Here is a 24,554-nt window from a genome sequence, read left to right as displayed (position 1 = left end):
ACTCTTTAATCTTTAAGCATAAAGTGGAAATATGCTTGTATTCGTATTTCGCTGGCTAGTACATATGAGGTGATGAAAGAGACAGGAAATGTAAGCAAAAAGAAAAGAAAGAGCAACAAAATAAAAGAGAGAAAAAGAAAGAGCAAAAGAAATAGGTGTAGGTGCAGAAACAGTGGAAGAGGGGGCCGAAGTGGGGCTGCATACCTCTCGAGCTCCTTGGCCTTCTCAAGGGCTGCAGCTGCTTCCCGCTCCTTGCGCTCCTTGTCCGCAGCAGCAGCAGCTTCCAGCCGGCGCTGCTTCTCCCCTTCATGCTGCTGTTGCTCAAGCCGCTCGCGGTCGGCCTCGGCCTTGAGGCCGCCCCAGGCACCGCCCCCTCCCCCTGGCGGGGGGCCCGCACCCCCCACCTGAGGGGGAGCAGCCCCCGCCAGTGGGCCGAAGGGCCCCCCGCGGTGCAGGCGTGCCCATGGGTCCTGGCCCAGACAACCTGGTCCGAGATCGCCCCGGCCCGCAAACAGGGTGGCCGCTGGATTTGCTGACAAGCCAGCTGGGAATGAAGCAGAGTTGCATTTTGGTCAAACAGCAAGTGTCATGTTGCCTCAGAAAGAATTTCCCCTTGTGGCACTGGAAAGTATTGCATTCCCTTGGAGAGAAACGCACCCCACAGGGTAGATAAGAGAATCGAACTTTGGACTTTTGAAAAGAGACTATTTTAAGTTGGCTTTCCAACACTGCACCTTGGCCAACAACTTGCATTGGCAGCTGACAGATGAATTTAACTAAACACTGAGGACAACTCTATTCAAATTCTGTTTTTAGTAAAAATTGATTCTAAGGCTCTGTCTGGATTTCAGGCAGCAAATGATGTATTTATTGCTGAAAAAATTATATGTGAAAATTTTTCTTCCACACAATTCAAATTCATGATGTCAAGATTGGAGAGAACTAGTCACCACTGTTTGGAAGTGGATGAAAGCACAAACTAACCTCAGAGATCTACAATAAAAGAACTGTCTTGACGCATCGCAGTTTGCTTGCACACAAACAGGCGATGGTGGTGGCGTGTATTCCATATCTTTTGCCGTTTGTACCTTATGAAAGCTCCGTTCCCAAGGAAAGTAGCACATTTGTCATTAACACAAGGCAATCTATCGATACGAGGCAACTTGTTGCTAGTGTTCCATTAAAATACCGAAGGTCAGTTACTGCGACCTACATGTTGCATTTATGTGGGAACCCCCATGTCAACGTTCTTCTCTTCAAAGTAAGCCAGTACTTTTATGCACAAAACTTCAGAAACAAAGAAAAACACATTTCACTTTGTCTTGTGATGAACACATTAGTTTCTATCCTAGCCTACTCTAGGAGAAAGCACAATTGTTTGCTGTGTGTCCTCTGTTCCCAAAAGCAAGGAAATTTTTTCAGCAAACTGTTACAATTGTGAGCCAAACAGCCATTTTTAACTACGCACTTGGCACATAATCGCTACAGCCACTCATGACTCATAAAGGCCAACACAAAATACACGACCTCTGCCTGTAATTTCAGAATTAAAAACTGTTCCACCCCTACCCAGAAATGCATCGCTGTTGTGAATCTGACTTCACATTTTTGGAGCTGGTCTACTACTCTGTTGTTCCTCATACTATATTTATAAGTCTTAAAAGAGAGACTAGCTGCTAGTGCTTAACATCTATATTCATCCGTGTGTCACAATACTTACGGGCAAAGATTATTAGAATTCAATGGAGCTTTAATCTCAAATGGAATTCCTAATGATATTAAAACACAAGCTTCATACGATCCCTCAAAATATAATTGATGAATATGTGAAGTTATGATGTGAATTCTTTTGTGAAGAGGAAAATGTTTTGCAAGTGTGTTGTTTTTATTTCTGTATTTTCCCCGAAAATGTTGTAAGGTTCTGATTTTTATTTTATGAATAGAAGTGTTCATCTCAGAGTGCTGCATTTATATTGTCTTTCATTGTGATGGACCAGAAAGTGTGATTCTGATGGGTCCAATATCATTGTAAATATTGTATTGTACTAAATTTCATTGCCGAATAAAAAAATGGGGGAACAGAAAAAAAATTTTACAAGTGCTGTGGCATCTGTGGCGCCATTGGCCATGTGAAAGCAATGGTAAAATTAGTCAACTGGGCCAGCAAAAATACAAGAAACCTGCATTACTGCTAGTGAAAACCGTCCTGCAGACAAGGTCACGAGGTGCAACTTACCAAGCCCTCCTAGCGTGCCATAGGCATTGGTGCCAGGTGCGGCGACAAAGCCAGGAAAACCGGGCCTGGCAAACGGAGACATGCCAGGTGGAGGAAGTACTCGTGAAGCTGTTGACCGGCTGAGGGAACCGCTCGACGTGGATACAGGCATTCGACTCATGCTCGCCGCTGAAATGCAAGAGACAAATAATTGGAAATCCAGCTCATTGCCGATAGCACAGACATGTGTAACATGCTTCGCAACGGGAAGCAAAGCCCCTATCTGGTATGACGTAAAGTAACTACAGTGAAACGTTAATTTGAGCCCAATTCAGAAAATCAGATAATTCGAATTGCTACGGAGTTCCCACCCAAAGCTCAAGGGTACTTGTTAATTTGGACAGGCGCCCCAAGTGGCGCCATGTCGAAATATTACCATCTTGGCTAGCGATCAACAAATATTTGTTCTCAGGCCTGCCTCATATTATACACTGTTCATGTGCACCTCTGGCATGAGCATGACAGTAGATGTAACAAGCGAAAGGACCCACTGCTAGGCCGAAAAGTAGCCCGGCCATGCAGTTTCACTTTCGGAATTTTGCCGCTATGCCCGTGGCGACAGCGGCTGTCAACTGAATATCAGCCAGCCAGTTAGCCCAGCCAAGCTGCACGCCGTTTACAAGGAGGGTCCGTGGCCGCTCAGAATGGTCATCAACTCGTTGGTGGTCTTCTCCCTTTTCAAAGCATCACTGCTTTGGGCACCCATTCATGCTTCCCTCAGGTCCGTTGGTATGACTCTCCTCGTCCTTCCAGTGTTTGAAAACTACGAGCTCGTGATATGCAGTACACTGTTAGTGCAGTGAAGCCTCCTCACGTGCAACACCACTGCTTGTGAGGAGGCTCTGCACCACTACAGTCTGGCCTGGATATATCGAACCTGGACATTTTGAATTACTGCCTATGTCCAACCCACAAATTATCCCCTTAAAAGTCCTGTGTTAAAGAGACCCAGAAAGGGGTCTCAATAAAGGTGTGATATGTCTGGGATGTTAAAAGACGACGGTTCATAATTATCCCCCAGCAAGAATTATTTTAATGCGTTTTGTGGAAGCTGAGTTATATGCAGACAATATTTGAACTTCCGTGTCTTTGCGCCTTTCCCTCTCCTCTTGCACGCCAAAACGGTGGCGCTCCTCCGCCGGCCCCACTCACTCGGCCCCTTCCCTACCTCCGCCGGCTGCACCGCGCGCGGAGTCGCCGCGGTAGCGCGTGACGTCTGAAAGAACTTGGAGCTGTGAACCAATGATAATCCCCGGCTGCTGACGTCATTTGCAAGACGTGACGTCGTCTGCCAGGTTTTCGTGCGAAAGCCCGGCATCACGCATCGCAGCGAGGTGCAAAAGCGGGAATTTTTAGAAATGTATGTAAATTTCCCGCCCACTTTTGAGGTCTCGTACGCGGCACGGACACTCGGTGGCCTGTACTCTGCATAGTGCAAGCATTTTAAAGCCAAGCTCAAACACCCCTTTCTGTGGCCCTTTAAGGGGCAGCTCTTCGGGGCGAAAAAATCACGAAAAAATAGATTTTTCAAAAAGATTTTTTGAACCCTGCGCCCGTTTTTCTACCATCCTGAATTTCCTAATCTCCAGAGTCAATATTTGGAGTGTAAAATGAGTAGGAAACAGATCCGCGCTTATTCTGGGTAGGTTTTTGTGCAAGAACACTACTTTTTCCACGACTATCTATCATTCTACCGTAGAGATCATCACCATCTTAGCCTCATTTGAAAGAGCCACTTTTAGTGTTCAATTTCCCCCTTTTCCTCCTCCGAGATGCATATACAGACTGATGAGAAGAAGCAAGGGACTCTAGATTGGCTGGTGATGATGTCATGGCTGGTGATGATGTCATGGCTGGTGATGATGTCATGGCTGCAGCATGTCATGACTCACGGCAATGTTCTCAAGCTGCCACTTCGGTTCCACATCTTTCTTCATAGTGCTCCTCATGTCTCATTGACAAATCTGATGGTATTTCCACTACCTAGACCTAAAACATCTGCGTCACTTTTGTCTGTGCATGCTGCTTTACATGGCGAACATGTTTATTAAAATTTGTTAAAATGAACCAAAAGATGTGCTAACTGAAGTGTGAATAATTTGAAATTCAAGATGAATATTTTCACACACCTATGTGCACTCTGGTATAGTGACACAAGAAGCACGCAGACTCACCTATGTGACTGGGGCTAGGCGTGAGAAAGTTGCCATGAGGAGTTGCCTCGAAAGGTGCTCTGGGGTGACCAGCTGCAAAATAGAATTCTTTCTTCAGCTTTTGCATAAAATCTACACTGGAATGACGAAGAAAATAGCACAAACACATCTGAGGAAAATATGATTCTGGAAATATCTTCACTCGCTGACCAAAATTGTAATTCCCTGCAGGTAAGCACCAAATGCTTCACAGATTCAGAAAAGTAAAAGTAAATAAAGTAACTCCTACGAACAAGAAAGATTCAAGAATAACAAACTGCAAAACACACTACTCCAATGGTGACCTGGTAGAAAGGACTTGGTGAAATTTTAGCCCTGTGCGCGTGCTTTTATCAACTCATCAACACACAAACATAAAACTTTTCTGGCTGATGAGTGCATGAAAAACACGTATTGAAGTTTAAATTAAATTATATGCTGGGTGTAATCGAATTCTAATCCACAACATTTCACTAGACAGAGGCACAAATGGCATGACTGCCAAAATCATGTGATAGGTAGCTTGAATCATGTGATAGGTAGCTTATGCATACAATGCATAAAAATCACTTGAATAGTAGTCATGCTTTGGTGAGGTTAACATGGTGTGTTATCAAAAACGTGCGGATATGATTTTTCAAATGAGTCATACATTCCAGATAAATTTATTTTTCTCCTCCGTGTGAAGTACTTAACTGTATGCCGTCAAGGCAGAAGGCCACACACACACACAAAAAAAAAAAAAACATGAGAAACAGTACTACAAATCATGCACCTTTTTCCAACCATGCAAACTACTTGTTGACCACTGCAACTTGTCATTGTGCCATTGCATGCTCGTCTATTCTGTTGGTAACAACTGTATATGCACATATATAATGTGACCACGAATATAAAGTGAGGGGGGAGTTTGAGACCTCACAAAAAATGAAAAAAAAAAGTAATACTGTGACTGTAACACAATCTCAGCCTGCTCAAGCCAACTGCAGCCAACGGCTCAGAAAAAATGGAGATGGTACGGAAAAAATGAAAGCAATGGATACATCGACATTAACACAGGAGCAACATGCGTTCAGGCACGCAGTCTTCCACGCAACAGCGGCCACAGTCATTGCCATGCCACAGCTACTTCATGTATGATGCTGCAGAGACAAGCCCAAACATGTACTCTTCAGATTTATATTTCTTATAAAACCAGCCCTTTTGCGTATTCTGTCAAGTCCTGTGCCTGCTCGCCCTTCTTTCCTTTTCCTATTCCGCTCAACTCTTTCAACGCCATTTCTTTATCAACTGCCCACGCCACAATGTCATCGTAAAGTTGGCTTCTCCTAGCAGCACGAAAATCTCGTGAAGCTCACTGTAGCTCTCTTCAGGAGCAATGAAAAAAAATTTGCTGTGGTTTTAACTACTGCTGAACCTGGTTAGAGAGCGAAAGCTGTGGTGTATCGGGCAAGTAGACGTGGCTTGGCGTCTGTAACGTCCAGTGCGTTCCACACGCTGGGCAGGCAGTGCGCCCACCCTGGCAGGTGGCAGTTAAATTAACGGTTGATCACGAAAGGTTGGTCACCCAATGAACGCTGCAGCCTACTGCCGCAGTGTCACGAGTCTGCCACAACACTGTCAGTGCTAATGCATGCAGTCCACATCTCTCTCTCACTACCGCCAGGTACCTCAAATGGGGACTGAGGCGTCCACTGAACCACGACCCAGGGCTCCAGTTACGTGACATGGGTTATGCAAAAAGCGCACAGGCGCTAAAAGACAGAGACAGCACACACACGACAGGACAGGTGTGCTGTCTCTGTCTTTTAGCGCATGCACGCTTTTTGCATAACCCATGTCATGCTACAACCAACTAGCTCAAATCAGTCTTGCTCCAGTTACGTGCTCTTCCTTTTCTCAAAATCATCGGAGTCTAGAATGTTGTCAATGGTAACGCCAATGAACACAATGAATGCTGAGCCTACAAAAACTGAGGCGAGCACTCGGTTTCGTCGCCGGTGGCGGCTGAATGACTTCATAGCTGTCACGTGGTTTCTCCTCGGTTCAAGGTCAAACTTGCGCACATGGCACACGCTTTCGATTTAAAAGGAAGTGGCGTTATGTTCGTACCTTCGTTCCGAATATATAACATGCGTCCCGAAACCGATGAAAGGAAGAAAAAAACTAATCCTATTTTTTTGTAAATACAGTATACCCCGACTTCAACAGCATTACTGTGGAGGCAAATACAGTGCAGTCCACTTATAACGATATCGAAAAATCCGGAAAAAATGATCGTTATAACCTCCTCTTATCGCCAACCACTATCGGCTGCCGCGCGCGAAGCGCCCATGGGCACATTCCAAAACGAAAATGTATTAGCCACTGGACTACTCGCCCACACTTGTGCCATCGTCCTCACTAGAGCTGCCGTCATGATCGCTGCTGCGGTCCCACAGCTCGTCGTTCTAACATCGCTGTGCAGTGAAATCCCGCACTTCGCAAACAGCTGCATCACGACATCGCGTTGAACAGCGAAAAATTTTGCCTCGCTGCAGCTGCCACACCTGTATCACCCGTTGCGAACGTCGTACTTGCGGCCCGGCACGCAGTTCGTTTCTTCGGCGTAAAGAATGACAGCCATCTTGAATGTAGGCATGAACGAGCGCCGGTCGCTTACCGGACCCAGAGAACAAATCACGAAGCACTACATTAAAAACTTGTGAAACGCGGCTGGCAGTAGTCAAATGTGTCAGAGCCAAAGAAAAACTACGCGTGAACGGCGTCGGCTCTTCTGTCGGCTACCGACGCTCCCCAGCGCCACTACGGTTCCAAGTGGGGGTGCCGCCGCGATTGGAACCGCTCCATGCGATAATCTCAAAGTACCACTTCCACAACAATTAATTTATTTCGGTCACCCAGAAGTCAGTTTTTCATTATGCGCTGCTTTCAAACTGAGCCACGAAGCATTAAATGTGCAAGTGCCTCTACTGGCACCCCTTTTCCTACACAAGACATCTGTCCATTAGCCAGTGCTACTGCCAACGAGGCATTCTCACTCATACATATTTTTTTTGTTCCTTGGTGGGGAAATGTGACCAGAATGAAAAGCCTCAACTGCGCAGCGAGCATGCGCACACATGCAACTAAGCACTCATGCACACATACTCTAAGACAACTGACCTCCTGCTGCCGCACCAAGCAGTGCCGAAGGGAAGGCGCTCAGGTCGTGTGGCCTGGGCAAAGACGAGTAGAGATGGTGGTTGGGCGCTCGCAGCAGGTCGCCTTTTGCGGAGAGCGATGCAGATGAAGGTGATGGGCCTCCTGGCGCCGGTGCACCACCAACGGCTGCAGGACCACCCTTGTGAGAGCTGGGCTCCGACGAGGAGGACTGCTGTTGCTGCTGCTGCTTTTGTTGGTGGTTGTAGATTTCCCAGGCTATGCGGACGTGCATGGCACACCACCGACCAGACTTCTGCGATGCCAACAGACACAGAAGAGGGCAAAGTTGGTGAACTGTACCCAAGTTTCAGAGTCAGCCACAATTTTAGACCTTTTTGTCCGACTCCATTCCGCTCTCGCCATTCGTAATACAGGCTGGAAAATCCTGCCAACAATGGGGGCATGGCAGTCACTTTAGCCAGCGTAGTCACCTAAAGTGACTGACCCTACCAATGCTCTTTGTGGTGCTCATTCTCTCTACCTTAATGAATGCTGACACTCATTCCCTCTACTGTCTTAATTCACTCTCTTAGACTTTCCTGTGGACAAATCTTTAACAGCCTACTTTTGTTGGAAAACCTGATTGCGCTTCCATGGCTTGGTTTGAGACAGTGTTGTAGGCGTTACCGAAAAAAAGTAACTAAATACGTTACTCGTTATGTTAACAAAAAAGTAACGTGTTACCGCCCTACGTTACCTACAAAAAAAAGGTAAAGCGTTATCGTTACCGTTACCGAAAAAAAAGTACCGCACGTTGCTTTGCCGTTACTTCATGGATATAAATTTTAAATTTTCGTCACCTTAAGAACTTGCAATAACAAATTTATAAAGCTCACATTTCACATATAACATCTAGCCCAAACAACGATTTTACGCGATATCCTGATTTAACGAGAATAGTTTGCACAAATGTGCAGGAGCTTAACAATGTTATAGTGGCGTAAAGTTGCCAGTAGAGTTACAAGTGTTGGATTCTAACTCTGTTGCACATGATGAAGCCATCTTCTGAATGTGGCATTAAACAGAAAATGACACTCCATCATCAATTCTAACTTCACAAAGAAAACATCGCTGAACTCTCGACAAATTTAGAGTAATTCTGAAAAATGTGACGTTCCAAAATGCTCGGCATGCTTCCACTCTGTAGAGTTGTGTGTGAGTGGTTTGGGAAGGGGAGGCAGGCGAAGGCAAGTGTGTGAATGCGTATTCGTGCACGTGTTTTGTGCTTTATGGCTATTGTCTTCTTTTTTAGTTGTTTGCGTTGTCAAGGGCAGCTGTTTTCTGGCATGCATGCGAGCCCCAACAAGGGTTGTCAGGAGCAGCTGTACATTTTGTTTATTTACATCACTTTAGGCGCTCTGCGCTTTTTATTACTAAAAAAGGGGGCGGAGTGGGTCACAACTGGAACAAAAAGTAACTAGTAATGTGACACCTCATGTTACCGAAAAATGTTAACGTAAGTATGTTACCCGTTACAGTTCCGAATTGTTAACGAGTACGTTACTAAGTTACCGAAAAAAGTAACGCGTTACTGGTAACGCGTTACCGACAACACTGGTTTGAGATGACATCCACTCTCCATTTCCATCAGATAAACCAGGCATGTCCCAGATCAACACACATTTTTGAATGAGACAGACTGCAAATGAGAGGCACCGTTGCAACGAGGCATCATAGGCATCTGCCTTATGAGAGGCATCACAGCAAATAAATAATCAGTTTATGTGCAGCATTTTTCTTTAGTTTCTCTGGAATAACACAATACTCCCCTTACATTTGTAATTTAGGAAAAAAGTGCACTTCGACCACGCAGTTCTTCATATGAGATTACACCATGATTACTGGTGGTGCACTGTGTACAATCATATCCTGAAGACAGCACTTAATGCCATATGACCATATCCCTTTGGAGGCGGACTATTCAATGCATGTGGATGCGCTCAAATGTGATGCAGGTGAACACGATTGTAATGATAACCCTATCTGAATGCGACAGTACTTCAGTCATTATACAAACTCATAAACTACGCACAGTCACCCCCGTTTGCAGCCATGAACTGTCCAACGCTATGCTAGACACACAAAAAAAGTGCATTCTATGCTTCGCTGTCTTTTATCAAATAAGCCAGAGCCTATTACTCGGAACCTAACACACACTGTTACCGACAGCCGAAAGATGCCTTCAATCTAATGAAATACTAAGATGAACGCTGAATGCAGAAAAAGTCGCATTAATAAAAAGCTTTCCACCTATTTGACAGTTCTCCGTACAGAAGTCTACAGAGTGCACCATTAGTAAACAATGTTCTTTGCATGCGGATGACCGCACAATGTCATGAAAAAAGGGCACCACCTTAGTGGCATGTACAGGTGGCCTGGAATACAAACTTTTGTGCTGTACTCCGCTAATGTAGCAGCAGACACATAGACCAACAGTGTGTGGTTAAACTTAAATGTTTATTTACTACCCCTTGGTGACGTTAGTATCGGACAATATGCGACATGTACGCAACAAGAATCGTCTTTTTCATCACCATACACCTAAATGGCATGCGACGCTCCAAGCTGCTCAAAGTGTCTGCGAACCTGCAGCGCTCGAAAAGAGGGCAGTTTCTTTGCTGCATATTTTTGCCAGCTCAAACAATTAATCAATATTCACTAAGGTGCTTCAGGGCATTTGTAAGATGGGGGCACAGCTAGGGTGTGCAACTATGTTATCAGAGCAGTCTAACTGGACACCACACCAAGCCACTAGAGTCAAGCCACAGCAAAAGCACATTAGGCTTTTCTAGGAAATAGCGGGCAGAAGTGCAGCCCTTGCATTGCATGTAAGCATTGCATGCAGCTTACAGGGGACAAGCACAATAACAATGACAAACAATGATAGCTGCTTCACGTTTTTGTCCTGTACGTGAGTATTAGCAATTGAGATTAGGCTCGGATAACGGCACCGTTTTCAACATCTACACTGTCTGCCAAGGGCATCGTTTTGAAATGCTTGGGACCAGTTATAGAGAATAGACTGTATAACAGGTTTAGAGATGCAAAGAACTTTACTGAGAAGATCACAGGTTCACCTTCGAGGTGGACAGTTTGTGCCACTATGTCTGAACTTTGTGGATTTTTACTCAGCTTGTTTCAGATATTGCATGTTCTAAACCCAACCAATCTTGTTGGAAAAGGAGAACCCAGCACAATGCCCTTTGGTCATTGTTGAGAAATTGTGTACTGCTACATGCAAATTAAATCCACAATGCTTAATTTATCAAGCAATGGAACCTTTGCACGGTACAAAGCTATGAGTGTTTTCTGTGAAGATAAGGAGGGTGAAAATGGCAAGGTGCATGCGTGCACTCATCAAATGAACCTTTCACCATGTGAACACACAAGAAACCCTCTTCCATTTGCTGCCAACCAGCAAGAAGAAAGCATTCTTGGGTGTAAAATATATGCGTCAATCCAAGCCACACACTAGCAGTAAAGCGAGCCACGTAGTGTTACTTTTAGCATGACTGGTCTGATAGTCAAAACCAGGTTCTGAATGCAGTACAAAACAAATCACCGTCCAGAACTGTCAGAAACAAAGTAATGAGGCTAGGGGCAACAAAAACTGCCAAGGTAAGTGTACAAAAGAGGGATGAAGATTTAGAATTACCATGTTCTTGTTCTTCACAAGGGGGTTCATCTGAAAGCAACAGAGCACACCCAGTTCATGCGTAAACCCCATCAGACATACTAGGAACACAAAAGCAGGGATGCATCGAAGGACATTCTGCAGCAAAGCAAAATCTCGCACAAAGTTACTTATGATCAGCATTCCACGAAAACCTGCAGAATCAGCCGCTTCCACACGAGCACAAACATCACTTCAGAGAGAACTGGCAGCAACTAAAGGATTTGTGCGTGCAAGCCGTAAAAAGCCTGGACGAGGCATAGCACAGATGGACTACTACCGTATTTACACAGACATGGGAGGAGTTGACACAAATTTCCTCCAAATTTCATCCTGCTAATTATGAAAGCAATCATGCAAGAACTGTATGCTCCAAATACTCACACTGAAATTTCAAGGCTTCAGAATGATTCCTTGTAAGCCACTCTTTTTGTCTATGTGCACGCTTCATAGCTACATCCAATATGCTCAGCTTGGGGAATAATGAAGTGAGCAACACTATGTGTGATAATTCTTTTCACATTTCGAAAGCAGGAAGGTTGACTACAGGGCAACTCCGGGGGTTTTTCGAGAGTCACATATCCTAATGAAACTTTTACTGTAGGTTTTTCTTCCCGTCGTGATCATTTCTGCCCAGTTTGGGGGCCGCATAGCAATTTATTTCTGCAAAAATAGATTTTGAAGCCTGCAATTTCCATGGCCGCAGTTCAGGCAATTTCTGCGAGCAACACTGTGTTTGTAACATCGCAAACACTAATGTCCGCTCACCGTATGAAAAATAAATTTTGAGGCTGCTATTAGGCCATCTTAGACACTTTATGAGCAGAATTTTCATTTCCAGTCACTATTTCAGCCATGCAATGAGTTCGTGCATGCGTTTTTCCAATAATTTCTGCGATTTAATAGCTGTGTCACCTGAAGCATCATCCCTGGCCACAAACTAAGTTTCGGTTCTAGCTTAATGATTTTGCTGTTTCATAAAGTTCCATATGGTATTTTAAAAAAAAAGTTTTGTTGTGCCGGAGACAGGGAACTCCCAGGAATGTGATGAGATCATTAACTCAAAATGTTGGAAAAACCACCACGGATTAGTGTGCAATATTTATCTTTATACAACTCCTCACAACTTTATACCTCAACGAGCAAGTGACAACAGTATTCTGGTCAACAGATAGGACTGTAAATACGGTACTGCTACTACTGAGACAAAGTACAAAGACAGGAAGCAGACATGTACTACCTACTGTGGAAAGCAGGAAAACTAGAAGCAGTACATGCAATGCAAAAAAAAAGTAGAAGAAAACTAAAAACCCCATAACATATGAATTTACAATAGCAAAAGAAGCAAACAGTGGTGTATTTCATCTTTCATTTTGTGCAGCATTCTGAAAGTACCCACAAGTTACAATCACAGAATTAGATATAGATGCAAGTTACAGAATGTGGAAATTAGAAAATGTTCTGGGAAAGCAAATCACAGCTGCGTGACTCGCATTCAATTTATTGCAAAATAGGCGATCATTTTTTAAACACGGCTGGCACGTTTTTTAAAACCAGAGCCAGAAAATTTCCTGCCGTGACAACTGCAGTTATTTGTTGCGTCACTGCTTACAAGTCCTTTTGCATACAACTTAAGCATTGCTGATATGTTGAGACAGAGCAATAAAATTAATAATCTGCAGCAAGGAAGAGTGACTTGGAAAACTACCTGGACACGGTTACATGAGACCAAAGTGTTAAATGAACAATATGCAGTCCCTTAGCAATGTCAGCTACCAAAAAGAGTAGTAACATCAAAAAGAGCCCCCCTTTAAATACACATGCCTATTTCACAGCTAAGTAGAGGCTCAGAAACAAGGTGGCTTTTTCTTTTTCCTTCTTTGAGATCAGTACTACACTTACAAGTGAAACTCTCCCAGCTTCCCACTAGGCAAGGACTGATTCTGGGCTTCGTTCGAGGTTTGCACCGCTCTCATAAAAGGGGCACTGGGAACAAAACCAACCAGTTTATGCGCCTAGTAAAGAGTCGATTGCATGGCTCTTGCTGGCTATGTAGAGCTTGTTCGGTGGCAAAAGATGCAATTATTGCTTAGAAGAAGAAACTTGAAAGTGGAACTCTTTTTTTTTCCCTGCCACTCAATTCAAGCCTTTGATGCCAAGACAGGAAAGGCCTCCGTGATCACTGTTTGCAAATCAATGGCAGTGTAGCCTAGCCTCAGGAATCCACACCCGAGAAAAATAAAAAATCCTGTCCTGACACTGCTGCAGTTTCCTGGCAAAACAGCTGGTGGTGGAGACATCTGTGTTTAATTTTTTTTAACCTTTTTTAGCTTACGAAAGCTGAGTTTTCAGTCAAACAAGCGCCTTATGTGGCAATGTATTGATAATACAAGCCACTTTGAATTTCTCCTTGGCGTCCTTTTAAGCACCTTGTGCGCTTCTAAAATTTTCTGAGCATTCTTACTTTTGGCTGAAACGCAGCAAGGTGGGCTGGCGATACAAACGGTGTCCCTGTAGCCATGTTCGGGTTGAGCAGAGGGGAGAGACCACTGTAACCTGACAACCCCAACTGGAATTGTCACAGGAAGAAAAGAAAAAGCAAACACTTATGTGAGGCACCCCATTTCAGCACACATGTTGAGTGATCCACATTATACACGCGTACACTGAACAAAATTCATTTTCCTTCCAGTGGGATCACTTGGGTACACAGTCCGAGAAGCCACAGGTACTCTCCCTTTGAAGAAAAAAAAAAGACTGAAGAAAGTGACAATCGAATACGTACTTCGGCAATTGTTATTGGTCTGTACTAATTATGTCCTCGACATCATTTCTGACGTCAGTATACGCACGTCCATCAACAAATCAAAAGGCTACCAGTGTCCTTTCTTATCCCGTCCCATATTACTATCCCATGTTCATAAATACTGGTGCTTTACTCAACAGCCTTTTACGGTAACAGACCAAGTCTGTTAGCAAAGATAAGGACTACAAGCAATACGCAGGCACAAATGCTTCCTACCAATCAGATCAGTGAAAGAAGACCCCTGTTGACAGGTGACTGCTAAACAGGTAAGCCTACTTTTATTGCCACACTGGCAGCGTACATTGTCTGCAAATGCAATAACTGTTGCAAGCAGCTAATGAGCTTAAGGCCGAGACCATGTTGAGAACTACATCTTAGGAGAACATTAGGCATACTACCACAATGTTGCCTAAGCAACATATGAAGTACTATTCGACATTATCAACCCTGCAAGATTAACTATCAGTAACACCCTAATGTGGCCACAGTTAAGATTAGCTCCATGCACAAATGATAAAAAAACTCACAGCAGCACTTCTTGAATAAAATGGGGAATCCAGCTTGGGATGGAACTTGTCATACTGCAAGAGGGGGGGGAAATGAGAAAGCAACACATTTCACATATATTGAAACAAAAAAGAAACGATGAAATTGTCAGCAGTTATTAAATCAAATGCTGTGCTCCTCAGTGGCTCCTAGTCACATGTTCCTCCATGAAGTGTGGAACAAAGGTGCAGAAACACTCACTCTTGGAACACACAGCAGCAATATACCAGGTGTCCCAGCTAAAAATAACCAAACTGCTGTGTGAGACCAACTGAGGGTTGTTTAGAGTCGTGTGACCTAGTCTGCAGTATTTTTTTCACTCCTCAAATTTTACTCATAATTAGCTAACTTTTTAATTATTACCCTGGGGAACAAAGTGTCAATGGAAAAATTGTAGATCACTTTGAAAAACAGTTGACTGCAATGTTTGCACCAATACCGTTAATGTAATGTAGTTTTTTTCTGTCCTTAAACTCTAGCTTGCACAATCAAAAAAAGCATCTACATGACAATGGTGCCATTTAAGCATCCCAAGACGCGTCTTAGAGAACAAAATACATTTTTACTGCATTGCTCTCCCCGATGAGCCTTTGTGTGCACATTGGGGCAGCGATGTGACCCAGCAACTAATCACGTGATAGCCAATAAGTAAAGCTACATAAATCGTACCTTGATGAAAACAGTGCTGCTAGCGGCTTTTTGACTAGGTCGTGCAGACTAGGTCACGTGACTCTAAACAACCGTCACTTGGTCTCATGCAACTAGGACATTGTTTTTTAAAAGCTTGGTTACTTTTAGCTGGGACACCTGGTATACATGAAGCGGAGCTCTTCTCTCCTGTAGCAGCAGGAGGTCAGCCACATGCAAAGGCAACAGCTACCATACAAACTCGCATATTGAATGCACTCATTTCCCAAAACGTTTGTAACAGGGGTGCAGTGCATTCGTTACATGGGTGATACATTAGCACAGTTTGATACGCGGACTACTAAAAACTAGCCGCTGCACTCAGCGTGTGAATGTGTCCACTATGCTAGTACATACAGAAAAGGCCGCTTGGACAGCTGCCCACATACACCTTTTGTGCTTTTAATCTGCTACTTTTCACCAAACGACATTTAAATGTTTTTATGAATGCGGCCATGAAGTGCACCCCATGAACAATTTCATTACCGGTCCCAAAGCAAGCTCGCATTTCAGGTACTAACACAAGTCTCCTTTCCATCAACACCTTCTAGGTGATGCTATCAGGCAATCCATGCACACTAGAATTAAGTTGCCTCTCATGCACACATGACGCAACTTGATGCACAGCCTGCAGGATTACGACTCCGGCTGTCGCTGCTTTGTCACGAATATGTAATAAAATTAATAACAATAGTTCTGCAAAAAGCAAAGGCGCAGCAACTGTCAGACTCATGTGGTCACCTAAACTGCACTGTGAGAGAAGGGGTTAGGGAAATATTGCAGGAAAAACAGAGTGCACATGTTGCCATAATGAAACGCTTAGAATTCATTTACTGCCCTCGGACTGCTAATGTAAATTTACAATACATAGCATACAGACACATTAAGGATATCGCTGCCATCAAGACTTGGCCACGGTGGCAGGGACACAATACTCCGACCATGTGCACGGCTGCGGAACACCTTAGCCACAGCGCCACCATTACAGCCAGTGGCAAATCCAGAAACAAGCAAAGAGATGTGCAGCATGTGGCAGTGTTAAAAGAGGAGCTGCGACTGACCAGATGAGGTGATGGTTGCGGCACTAGAGACCCCGCCAAGGCGGGGGGCAGGAACGGGCTGTGTGGGTGCAGGGGATGATGCTGTTGCTGGGCGGGCTGCGTTGGGTGGTGGTGGAGTTCGGTGCGCATGTACGGCGGTGGCGGGATTGCTATGGACCGGTCCTGGGATGCCAGGAACCGTGTGTCGAGCTCTCGCCGCAACAGGTCTTGGTCTGAGCGGGTGAAAAAATAAAATGGCAAGCATGAGTCGGAATGCAGTCAGCAAAAGCTCGAGTCTGTTACATTCATACTACCAACGACATGGTTGCAATACGGATTAAGGTAGTCGAACGGGAAAAAAAAGGGTGAGGAGAATACAATTTTACACTGCCTTTAAGTAAAGATGTAAAAATTTAAAAAAAGACCTACACTCAAAATATGAAAATGCTAATGGTAACAAGGAACCAGGGAACAACACATGAGATGAGACAGGTTATTCACACACAACAGAAAAGAAACATTACCAGGAATCTTTTTCCACCTAGAGCTGAACTCTAAAGGGTCTCTGAGCTGCCTGGGCATCACAAAACTGTTGGCTTGCTTCGAATATTCACAGAACTGCTCCTTCTTCGCTTCTCCCCACATCTCCAGCCATAACATGAGCTGAGTGTTGCCCTCACTTGGCAGCAAAGGTGAGTCTGGCACAAAGGCAGTGGGTCCGGCAGGCAAGCCCAATGCTGTCGAGGCAAGGCCCGGTGCTGCCGGTGGGGGGATGGGGGCGGCAAACATGCCCGGATGAGGAGGAAACCCCAGGCCCGCTGCCGCAGCTACCGCCACTGCCGAAGAGGCAGAGGAGGAAGAAGATGAAGAGCCAGTGCTGCTGGCTGGCAGCGGAGGCGTGGGCCGGTGGGTTGCAACGGGGGGTGTCCCCATTGATGGGGGGCCGTTGCTGCTTGCTGGCACTCCTGGGTAGGAGCCGGGCCCCGACCTGCAAGCAGCCCGATGAGCAAAAGACGCTTATGATGTCTGCTCTTTAATCTCACAATAGGACAATCTGCCACTACTGCCCTTTGAAATGCATGTGCCACCATATAGTGCCCCTGCACTGCACTTTCTCAACATTTCAATAAAGAGAAACTAAGTGGACTTCCCCGGAAAAAAATTGAATTTGCTTAATTAAGAGTGCCAGTTTATGCGAAGTGATACTCGGGTGCAGTCATTTTCTACCACTTTCTAGGCACACAGAATTTTACAGTTGCCATTCTGAAGTGCACACAAGGTAGTTTAGAAAGCCAAATGGAACACCTTAGTCACACTGAGTCATATTGTCTAGCCTACTGTGGCTATCAATGCCACATCCATCCTTGTGGCCTAGTTGTCTGTTCCCTCTTGCTTCCATGATTCAGGGGTTTAGACATCGCGATGTGAGGTGCAGAGGATTTGTTTTCCACGACCTTTAATGATAAATTTATAAAACAGCTTGGAAGGGCCACATTTCTTGAGGTAGGTTTTCATTTAAGAGGTCTGTTTTACTACAGCGAAGCTCTTCACGTAATAGTTGCGTGCCAGACTTTGGCGGTCTGGAAGATCGGCGTGAAAAGCTTGTTGCCCAAATAGTGAAGGCCGCTCTCGCAATATTTGTTAGTTGCAGATAACTGCGCTCACGGCGGGTTCACTGGGCGAATTTTTAACAGTCGCCTCGCACTTTGCCTTTTCGAGGAGGCTGATGGGCAGTGCTCACCCGGCCCAGGGCTTGGAAAAAACGAGGCTCGTGAGGCTGTTGGAGGAGGCGCTGGAGTAGCAGCCCGTGGGCATGCCTCTCTGCTCGGGACCCAGCGGCGGCGCCAACGAGGGCGTGTTGTTGCGCGAGCCCCCGCGGCCGCTGCCGCTGCTGCTGCTGCCGCCGCTGCTCTCCTTGCCCTGCAGCGACTGGCTCAGCTGGCTCAGGCTGGACAGGCTGCTGTTGGAGTGCGAGCTGCCCAGGCTGGACGTGGGCGTCGGGGCTCGCGTCGGCGTCACGGCGAGCCCCGGGCGCGCGGCCGTGGCCGGCGGCGGCGTCGGCAGTGCGGCCAGGAACGAGCTCTGCGGCGAGCCCCGGCTGTGCGGGGAGCCGCGGCTGTGCGGCGGCGGCTGCACCAGCGAGAAGGGGAAGAGGGGCCCCGGCGCGGGAGCCGCGGCCGCGGGCGTCACGGGCTTGGACACGCTTCCGCTGCTGCCCTCGCGGCTGCCGGCGGGGTTGTGGACCAGGTGGCTCGCCAGCAGCGGCGACGGCGACGAGCCGTGGCCGGCGAACGCGCTGCCGTTGCGCAGCGGGGGAGCCGCGCCGCCGCCCACCGAGGCTGCCGCCGCGGCGGCGGCGTGCGCTGCGCCGACGGGCGGCGTCGTGGCGGGCGTCGTCGGCGTCCGGCTGTTGAAGAGGTGGTGTTCCCGCGGCCCCACTAGCGAGGCGCTGCCGGTGCTCGACGAGGACGAGTGGTTCCCATTGAGCGCCTCGGGCGGAAGGTACGGCGGCTGCGACAGCAGCTCGGACACCAGGCTGGGCGGCGGCTCGGCCGACGGCAGCCGACAGGAAGGGCTGGCCAACCGGGGCCTGGGGATGTTGCCGCACGAGCTGCTCGCGGTGAGCTGCACCGGCGAAGGGGCGGCGCTGGTGGTCGTCGGAGTGCTGACCACGGGCGACGGCGCGCTCGTCACGGCGGCGGGAGTCACGGGCGCCGCGGCGGCAGTGGCAGGCTGCTGCGGGGTAGGGGGTGGGGGCTGGTGCTCGGCCGGCGGCTGCCACGAGGGCCCATTGTGGAGCACGGGCGACGGCGGCCCTCGCCGTGCCAGAGGGGGACTAGAGCGGGCGGGCAGCACGCACGGCGGCGCGGCTGCAGCGTTGGTCGTGGTTGCGGTCGTCGGCGTGCAGCTGGCAGTGGTCACGGCAGTGGGCGCCGCGCCGACGGGTGGGGTGGTCGTCGTCGCACTCGGCGTCGGGCTGGCCGCCGCCGCCTGGCCGAGGCTCGGCGCCTGCGGGGGCCCTGCGCACAACGGGAGAGGGAAGTGTCAGGGCTCCCGCGCACCACAAGTGCGAGCACAGACAGCGACGTGTCACATAACTCTACCTTTAACCTCCGACGAGATATTGGGCAGCGATGCGACGGCAGCAGCCATGCAGTTCCAGCAATAGGCAGCACCAAAAATTACACTCCCACAGCGAACTGTCCGGACATGCGAATGCCAACGGTCCAATGGCATTGTTTCTCGGTTGCAGCAATTTACAAACCCGTCGGGAAGTGTCAATTCTAGTCGTTTCGAGTACGCAGACACCAGCTGCTCAAGCTGAAGCTAGAGCGACTTTTTCTCCTCACGTAACGCGTCACCACACTGGAAACGACACGACAGGACACGCCGCGGGTATCCACCGCACAACCGAGGCGGCGGCGTTCCCGACCCAGGCGGCGCTCGGCGCGAGCGAGGCTGTTAATGGCGGGAGACAGTTCAGCGGCTCGTTCACACCGGCGGTCGCAGCCGGAGTCGCGGCACAAGCCAAGCTTGGCCACGTACAGCGTCTCATGGCCGCGCAGATATGCGCAAAGAATGCGGTTACCGCATCACGGGAGTCGCCGCTGCGTCCCGGGACGGGCAAGCGCAACATTACGTCCATGTCAGGCCAGCACCCCGAGACAACAGTGAGGCAACGACGACGCCTGGCCTCGCAGTGTGAAGAGGTCACTCGCGGTGGATAGCGATTACACGCTCGGGGTGCGCGCGTAATAGCAAAAGATGAGCCGTCCAGTGCTAGGCGACCTTGAGAAGCCGGAACGGGGAACCTTTTCGGCACCCTCATGCATCAAGTAGCGCCGTCCGTAACACGGTGAGGCGCGGCACGAATGGCCGCGTTGCGTCGCCTCGACATCTTCGGCCGTAATTGCGGAGTCGGCCCTTCGCCGCACGCGTAAAACGAGACCTACTCCATCAAGCGCAACCTTGCGCGCAGCGGTAACGCTATAACGCCGGGCTCCTTCCTATGTATGCCGCTCGCCAGAGATTACGTGTTTGCTCTCGGCCCTTTTGTTCACCGAAAGTGATTAGGGCGGATTCGGCCGCGGGTTTTTTTTCTTTCTTTCATTCGCAGCGCGTCTGTTTGCTTGTATACCCCGCGTTGCCGCCAGCCCTCGCGGCCGCTTTCCGTATGGGCAACTATTACTTCCCTGACACGGGAGGCCGCAACGCAACCGCAATCCATTGACGTCGTGGCCGACAGATTAGGCCTGGGTACGCTTAGTCCGCTGGCGTCCCGAGGATAACCTTGAGGAGATGAGGGGGGCGCATTAATGAACGCGCGATCGAAGATATAAGGTCGGGTTGCAATGTTTCCGCCGGTGACGAAGCGAGGCGCCGCGCGCACCCGAGGTTAACGGCACATCCATTATCTCATCCCGGCGTTCGGAACTGGACGCTAACGCGCCGACAGGTAACGCGTTATTCAGAATAGCCTTCGCTTCGGGCCGTGATGAGATGCAGCAGTTGTTCCCGAGCAATTCGCCGCTGCACTGAAGGTTGCCCAATTACCGCAGGAGCACCGCTCGCAGAGAGACGTGTGCGCGGCGCGGCATCTAATACAGATCCGGAGGCTCGTTTGCGCACAGTTCGATCGGGTGCCAAGGAAAACACTGCAACGTCTTCTACGAGTACCCGGGTTCGAGCCCGTCCGCGGAGGCCGCGTTTGGATGGAGGCGAAACGCAAAAGACGCTCGTGTGAGGTCAGTGCACGTTAAAGATCCCCAGGTGGTCGAAATTGTACCGGAGACCTCCACAATGGCATCTTTTTCACTCTTTCACTCCCACCTTCCTCCCTCCCTTTACAGCGCGGCTGCGGTGTCCACATAGCACTAGGACAGCTACTGCTCCATTTCCTTTTACTCGAAAACCACGAAACCAGAATCAATGTGCCGCTCGCTTCCAGCAAAGCCTGCCACACTAGAAGTTCCACAAGTTCCGGGCGACCGGTAAAAGCCGTGCACAGTCGGCACACGTAGCAAGCGGGGAACGGAAAGGACAGCCTCAAGGCTACGCGTTCCACTGGCCGATGGACAGAGAAGTAGCGCGCAGCGGCCACAAGCCGCACACCCACCACACTTCTCCACCTCATTTGTTGTTGTTCTTTTTGTTTGTTTCCGGCTGCCCTCAGCCATGGAAGGAAAGCAGAAAGAAAACGGAGCAGCCTGAGCGCAAAGGAAAACGCATGACTTCGCACGTCCCGCAACCCTCCCTCCCCGTAATAATGCGGGGCGGCAGAGTGGGGCAAGCTCAGCCACACGACCGCCTGCGGTACCCAACGGACGTAAGGGGGCAGATTCGGCGTGCGCCCATCATCACACACAGCCAGACACGCAACTCCGCCTTGGGGAGTGGAAGGGGGGTCTTAATCACCACGGCCGGCGCCACAACAGCACCCCCCCCCCCCCCCCTACCGCTTGCCCTTAGGTGCGGACGTTGCCGTCGAACGCACGCACGCTTCCACGCAATATCCACTTTCCTTTCGCGTCGGCCGCTAATAACCGTTTTCAGAGGCGCTCCCACCACCGCGGCAGGCAGCGAGAGAGCGGAGAAGGAAGCCCACCGAACCGTTCATCCATCAAGCGTGACTCGCAAACGCTGCCCAGCCCCTCGCCGCTTTAGCACCCCGCGGACACGGCGCCGCCGTATTCCTCCCTGCCCCGCACGCGGCCATTAGAAGCGGCGGCGAGGAACGAACGAGGTGACCCGTGCACGGTCCGCGGGCTCAGCTGAGCAGCCCGGCCACCGCACGCACACGACCGCACGAAGCGGCGCCGCCGCCGCCATAGTAGTTCTCGCGAGTTCGCGGTGGGTCACCGCGTATGCGCACGCACGCACGGGCACCGCCGGCGCCGCCAAAACGCGGCACGTGGTCAGCACGAACGTGTGCGCCGCTAGGGCCCCAGACGCATGCAGGGTGGCCCGAAACGCACGCCCATCCGCCAAGCCGGTCACCGCAGGCAACACTTCCGCCCCGCGATTGTCTGCCAATGAGAGAACAGCCAGCCCACGAGCAGCCCTTGCATTAACTACTACTGTCTCCGCAGGACGTGTAATTACCACCACCGCCCCCGTCACGTGCGCTATGGGCAATAATAATAATAATTGGTTTTTTGGGAAAGGAAATGGGGCAATATCTGTCTCATATATCGTTGGGCACCTGAGCCGCGCCGTAAGCGAAGGGATAAAGGAAGAGGGAGGTGCCGTAGTGGAGGTCTCCCGAATAATTTCGACCACCCGGGGTTCTTTATTTAACGTGCACTGACACCGCACAGCACACGGGCGCCTTAGCGTTTTGCCTCCATAAAAACAGAACCCGGGTTCGAACCCGGCAACTCCGGATCAGTAGCCGAGCGCGCTAACCACTGAGTCGCCGCGACGGGTCTATGGGCAAGTGACGCCGCAGCGTTTTGGCGCATTCGTGGTAACGCCCTCTCTTCGTAGATGGCGCGTCGAACGACACACCACCATGCGAACTCACGTTTCGCACTGGTCAGAGACGACCGCTTCAACTAACGGAGCCAAGAGGCGCATTTGAATCCGCTGCGGATAAAAATAAAGAAACGGTAACCGAGACAAAAAAAAAAGGGAACAAGCGCGCGGCACCCGCAGAAAGCGACAACGCGCCGGGAGCCATTTTGATCGTCGTCGTAACGCGCCGCGCGGTCCCTTTTTATCCCGTGTATCGCGCCGGGGACGCCCGCGGTAACGACCCATTTACGAGCCAAGTGCCGCCGGCATCCCCTCCGCACACTAACCGGCGGCGCCTACGTCCCACCCTCTTCCCCCACGGCCACCCCGAAGAAGCCATCTTCCTAATACGGCCCAGACACGCAACGATGCGTCCCCCTCGTCCTAATGCCACCACCTCACCCACAGCGCTGACTGCGCAAGTCTTGCTACACTGCCGTAAGTGTGCAGCATTCCGAGCGACAAAACGGGAACGGGGCAGCGCATTCAACCGCCACTGCCGCCGAGCTTTGGCTTCCCACACACACGCATCGTCCAACAAACATCTACACTTCGAAGCGGCCTCTCGACCAACTTTACTTAGCTCCTCCTCCGACGATTACTCGAGCTCAGCTGAGTTCAGCGCCGACTCGAGAAGCGACCACCGTGAGGGCTGAGCTATTTGTACACTACACTTGCATCCCTCGAAGAAGCGCGGCTGCAGTGCTGCACGAAATTATTCGGATGGGGGAACCGCGGGGGGAAAGCGAGCGAGAGTGGGACACGAACTGCCCCTCATACTCCGCCTCTTTGTTTTACGAGCTCGTAAAAGGAGGCACATCGTCCCTGTGCTGGACGCCGCACGAACGCGGCGCCCAGGAATTAAGGTGGAAAAAATAACGCCCAATTACACAGAACGGCGGAAAAGGGTGGAGAAGCGGCGGCGTGCCCCCAGACAACTGACGCTCCCCCCCCCCCCCCCCCCCCCCCCCTTGCAGTGCATGCGGACGTCTTCCCCTGCGCTACAAACAGCTGCCGCAGGCACAGCGGCTGCACAGTGTCTGTGAATACACTACTCCGAGTATGCTCGTGGCTCCATCGAAACTGTGCAAAAAAAAAAATTGGTTGGTTTTTTGGGGAAAGGAAATGGTGCAGTATCTGTCTCACATATCGGCGGACACCTGAACCGTGCCGTAAGGGAAGGGATAAAGGAGGGAGTGAAAACAGAAAAGAAGGAAGAGGTGCCGTAGTGGAGGGCTTCGGAATAATTTCGACCACCTGGGGATCTTTAACGTGCACTGACATCGCACAGCACACGGGCGCCTTAGCGTTTTGCCTCCATAAGAACGCAGCCGCTGCGGTCGGGTTCGAACCCGGCAACTCCGGATCAGTAGCCGAGCGCCCCAACCACTGAGCCACCGCGGCGGGGTACGGAGGCGAAACGCTAAGGGGCCATTTGCGGTGCGATGTCAGTGCACGTTAAAGATCCCCCACGTGGTAGAAATTATTCCAGAGCCCTCCACTACAGCACCTCTTTCTTCTTTCACTCCCTCCTTTACATCTTCCCTTATGGACTGACGTGGACTGACACCGCACAGCACAAGGGCTCCTTAGAGAACATATCGTGCCCGAGTGCCCG

The 24,554-nt window shown here is 49.4% G+C and overlaps 1 protein-coding gene across 3 annotated transcripts in view; it reads right to left on the bottom strand.

The window, feature by feature from the left end:
- LOC144120935 (uncharacterized) overlaps window positions 1-24,554 on the bottom strand; it is a 195,343-nt gene that overhangs the window by 7,907 nt on the left and 162,882 nt on the right. For 2 of the 3 annotated variants that reach the window (XM_077653756.1, XM_077653757.1), the window contains exons 6-15: window positions 18,165-19,443; window positions 17,104-17,411; window positions 16,445-16,656; window positions 14,678-14,731; window positions 13,809-13,913; window positions 11,327-11,356; window positions 7,633-7,924; window positions 4,450-4,521; window positions 2,237-2,404; window positions 205-544 (exon numbers count right to left, since the gene is read on the bottom strand). In XM_077653756.1, the coding sequence (XP_077509882.1) occupies window positions 205-544; window positions 2,237-2,404; window positions 4,450-4,521; window positions 7,633-7,924; window positions 11,327-11,356; window positions 13,809-13,913; window positions 14,678-14,731; window positions 16,445-16,656; window positions 17,104-17,411; window positions 18,165-19,443 (2,860 nt within the window). The remainder of the gene's footprint in view (window positions 1-204; window positions 545-2,236; window positions 2,405-4,449; window positions 4,522-7,632; window positions 7,925-11,326; window positions 11,357-13,808; window positions 13,914-14,677; window positions 14,732-16,444; window positions 16,657-17,103; window positions 17,412-18,164; window positions 19,444-24,554) is intronic. The other variant, XM_077653758.1, reaches the window with a different exon arrangement.

This window comes from Amblyomma americanum, chromosome 2 (genome assembly GCF_052857255.1).
Source record: "Amblyomma americanum isolate KBUSLIRL-KWMA chromosome 2, ASM5285725v1, whole genome shotgun sequence".
NCBI classification, from domain to species: Eukaryota; Metazoa; Arthropoda; class Arachnida; order Ixodida; family Ixodidae; genus Amblyomma; species Amblyomma americanum.
The sequence above is the reverse complement of the archived record's forward strand: the minus strand, read 5'-3'. Positions and strand labels throughout refer to the sequence as shown.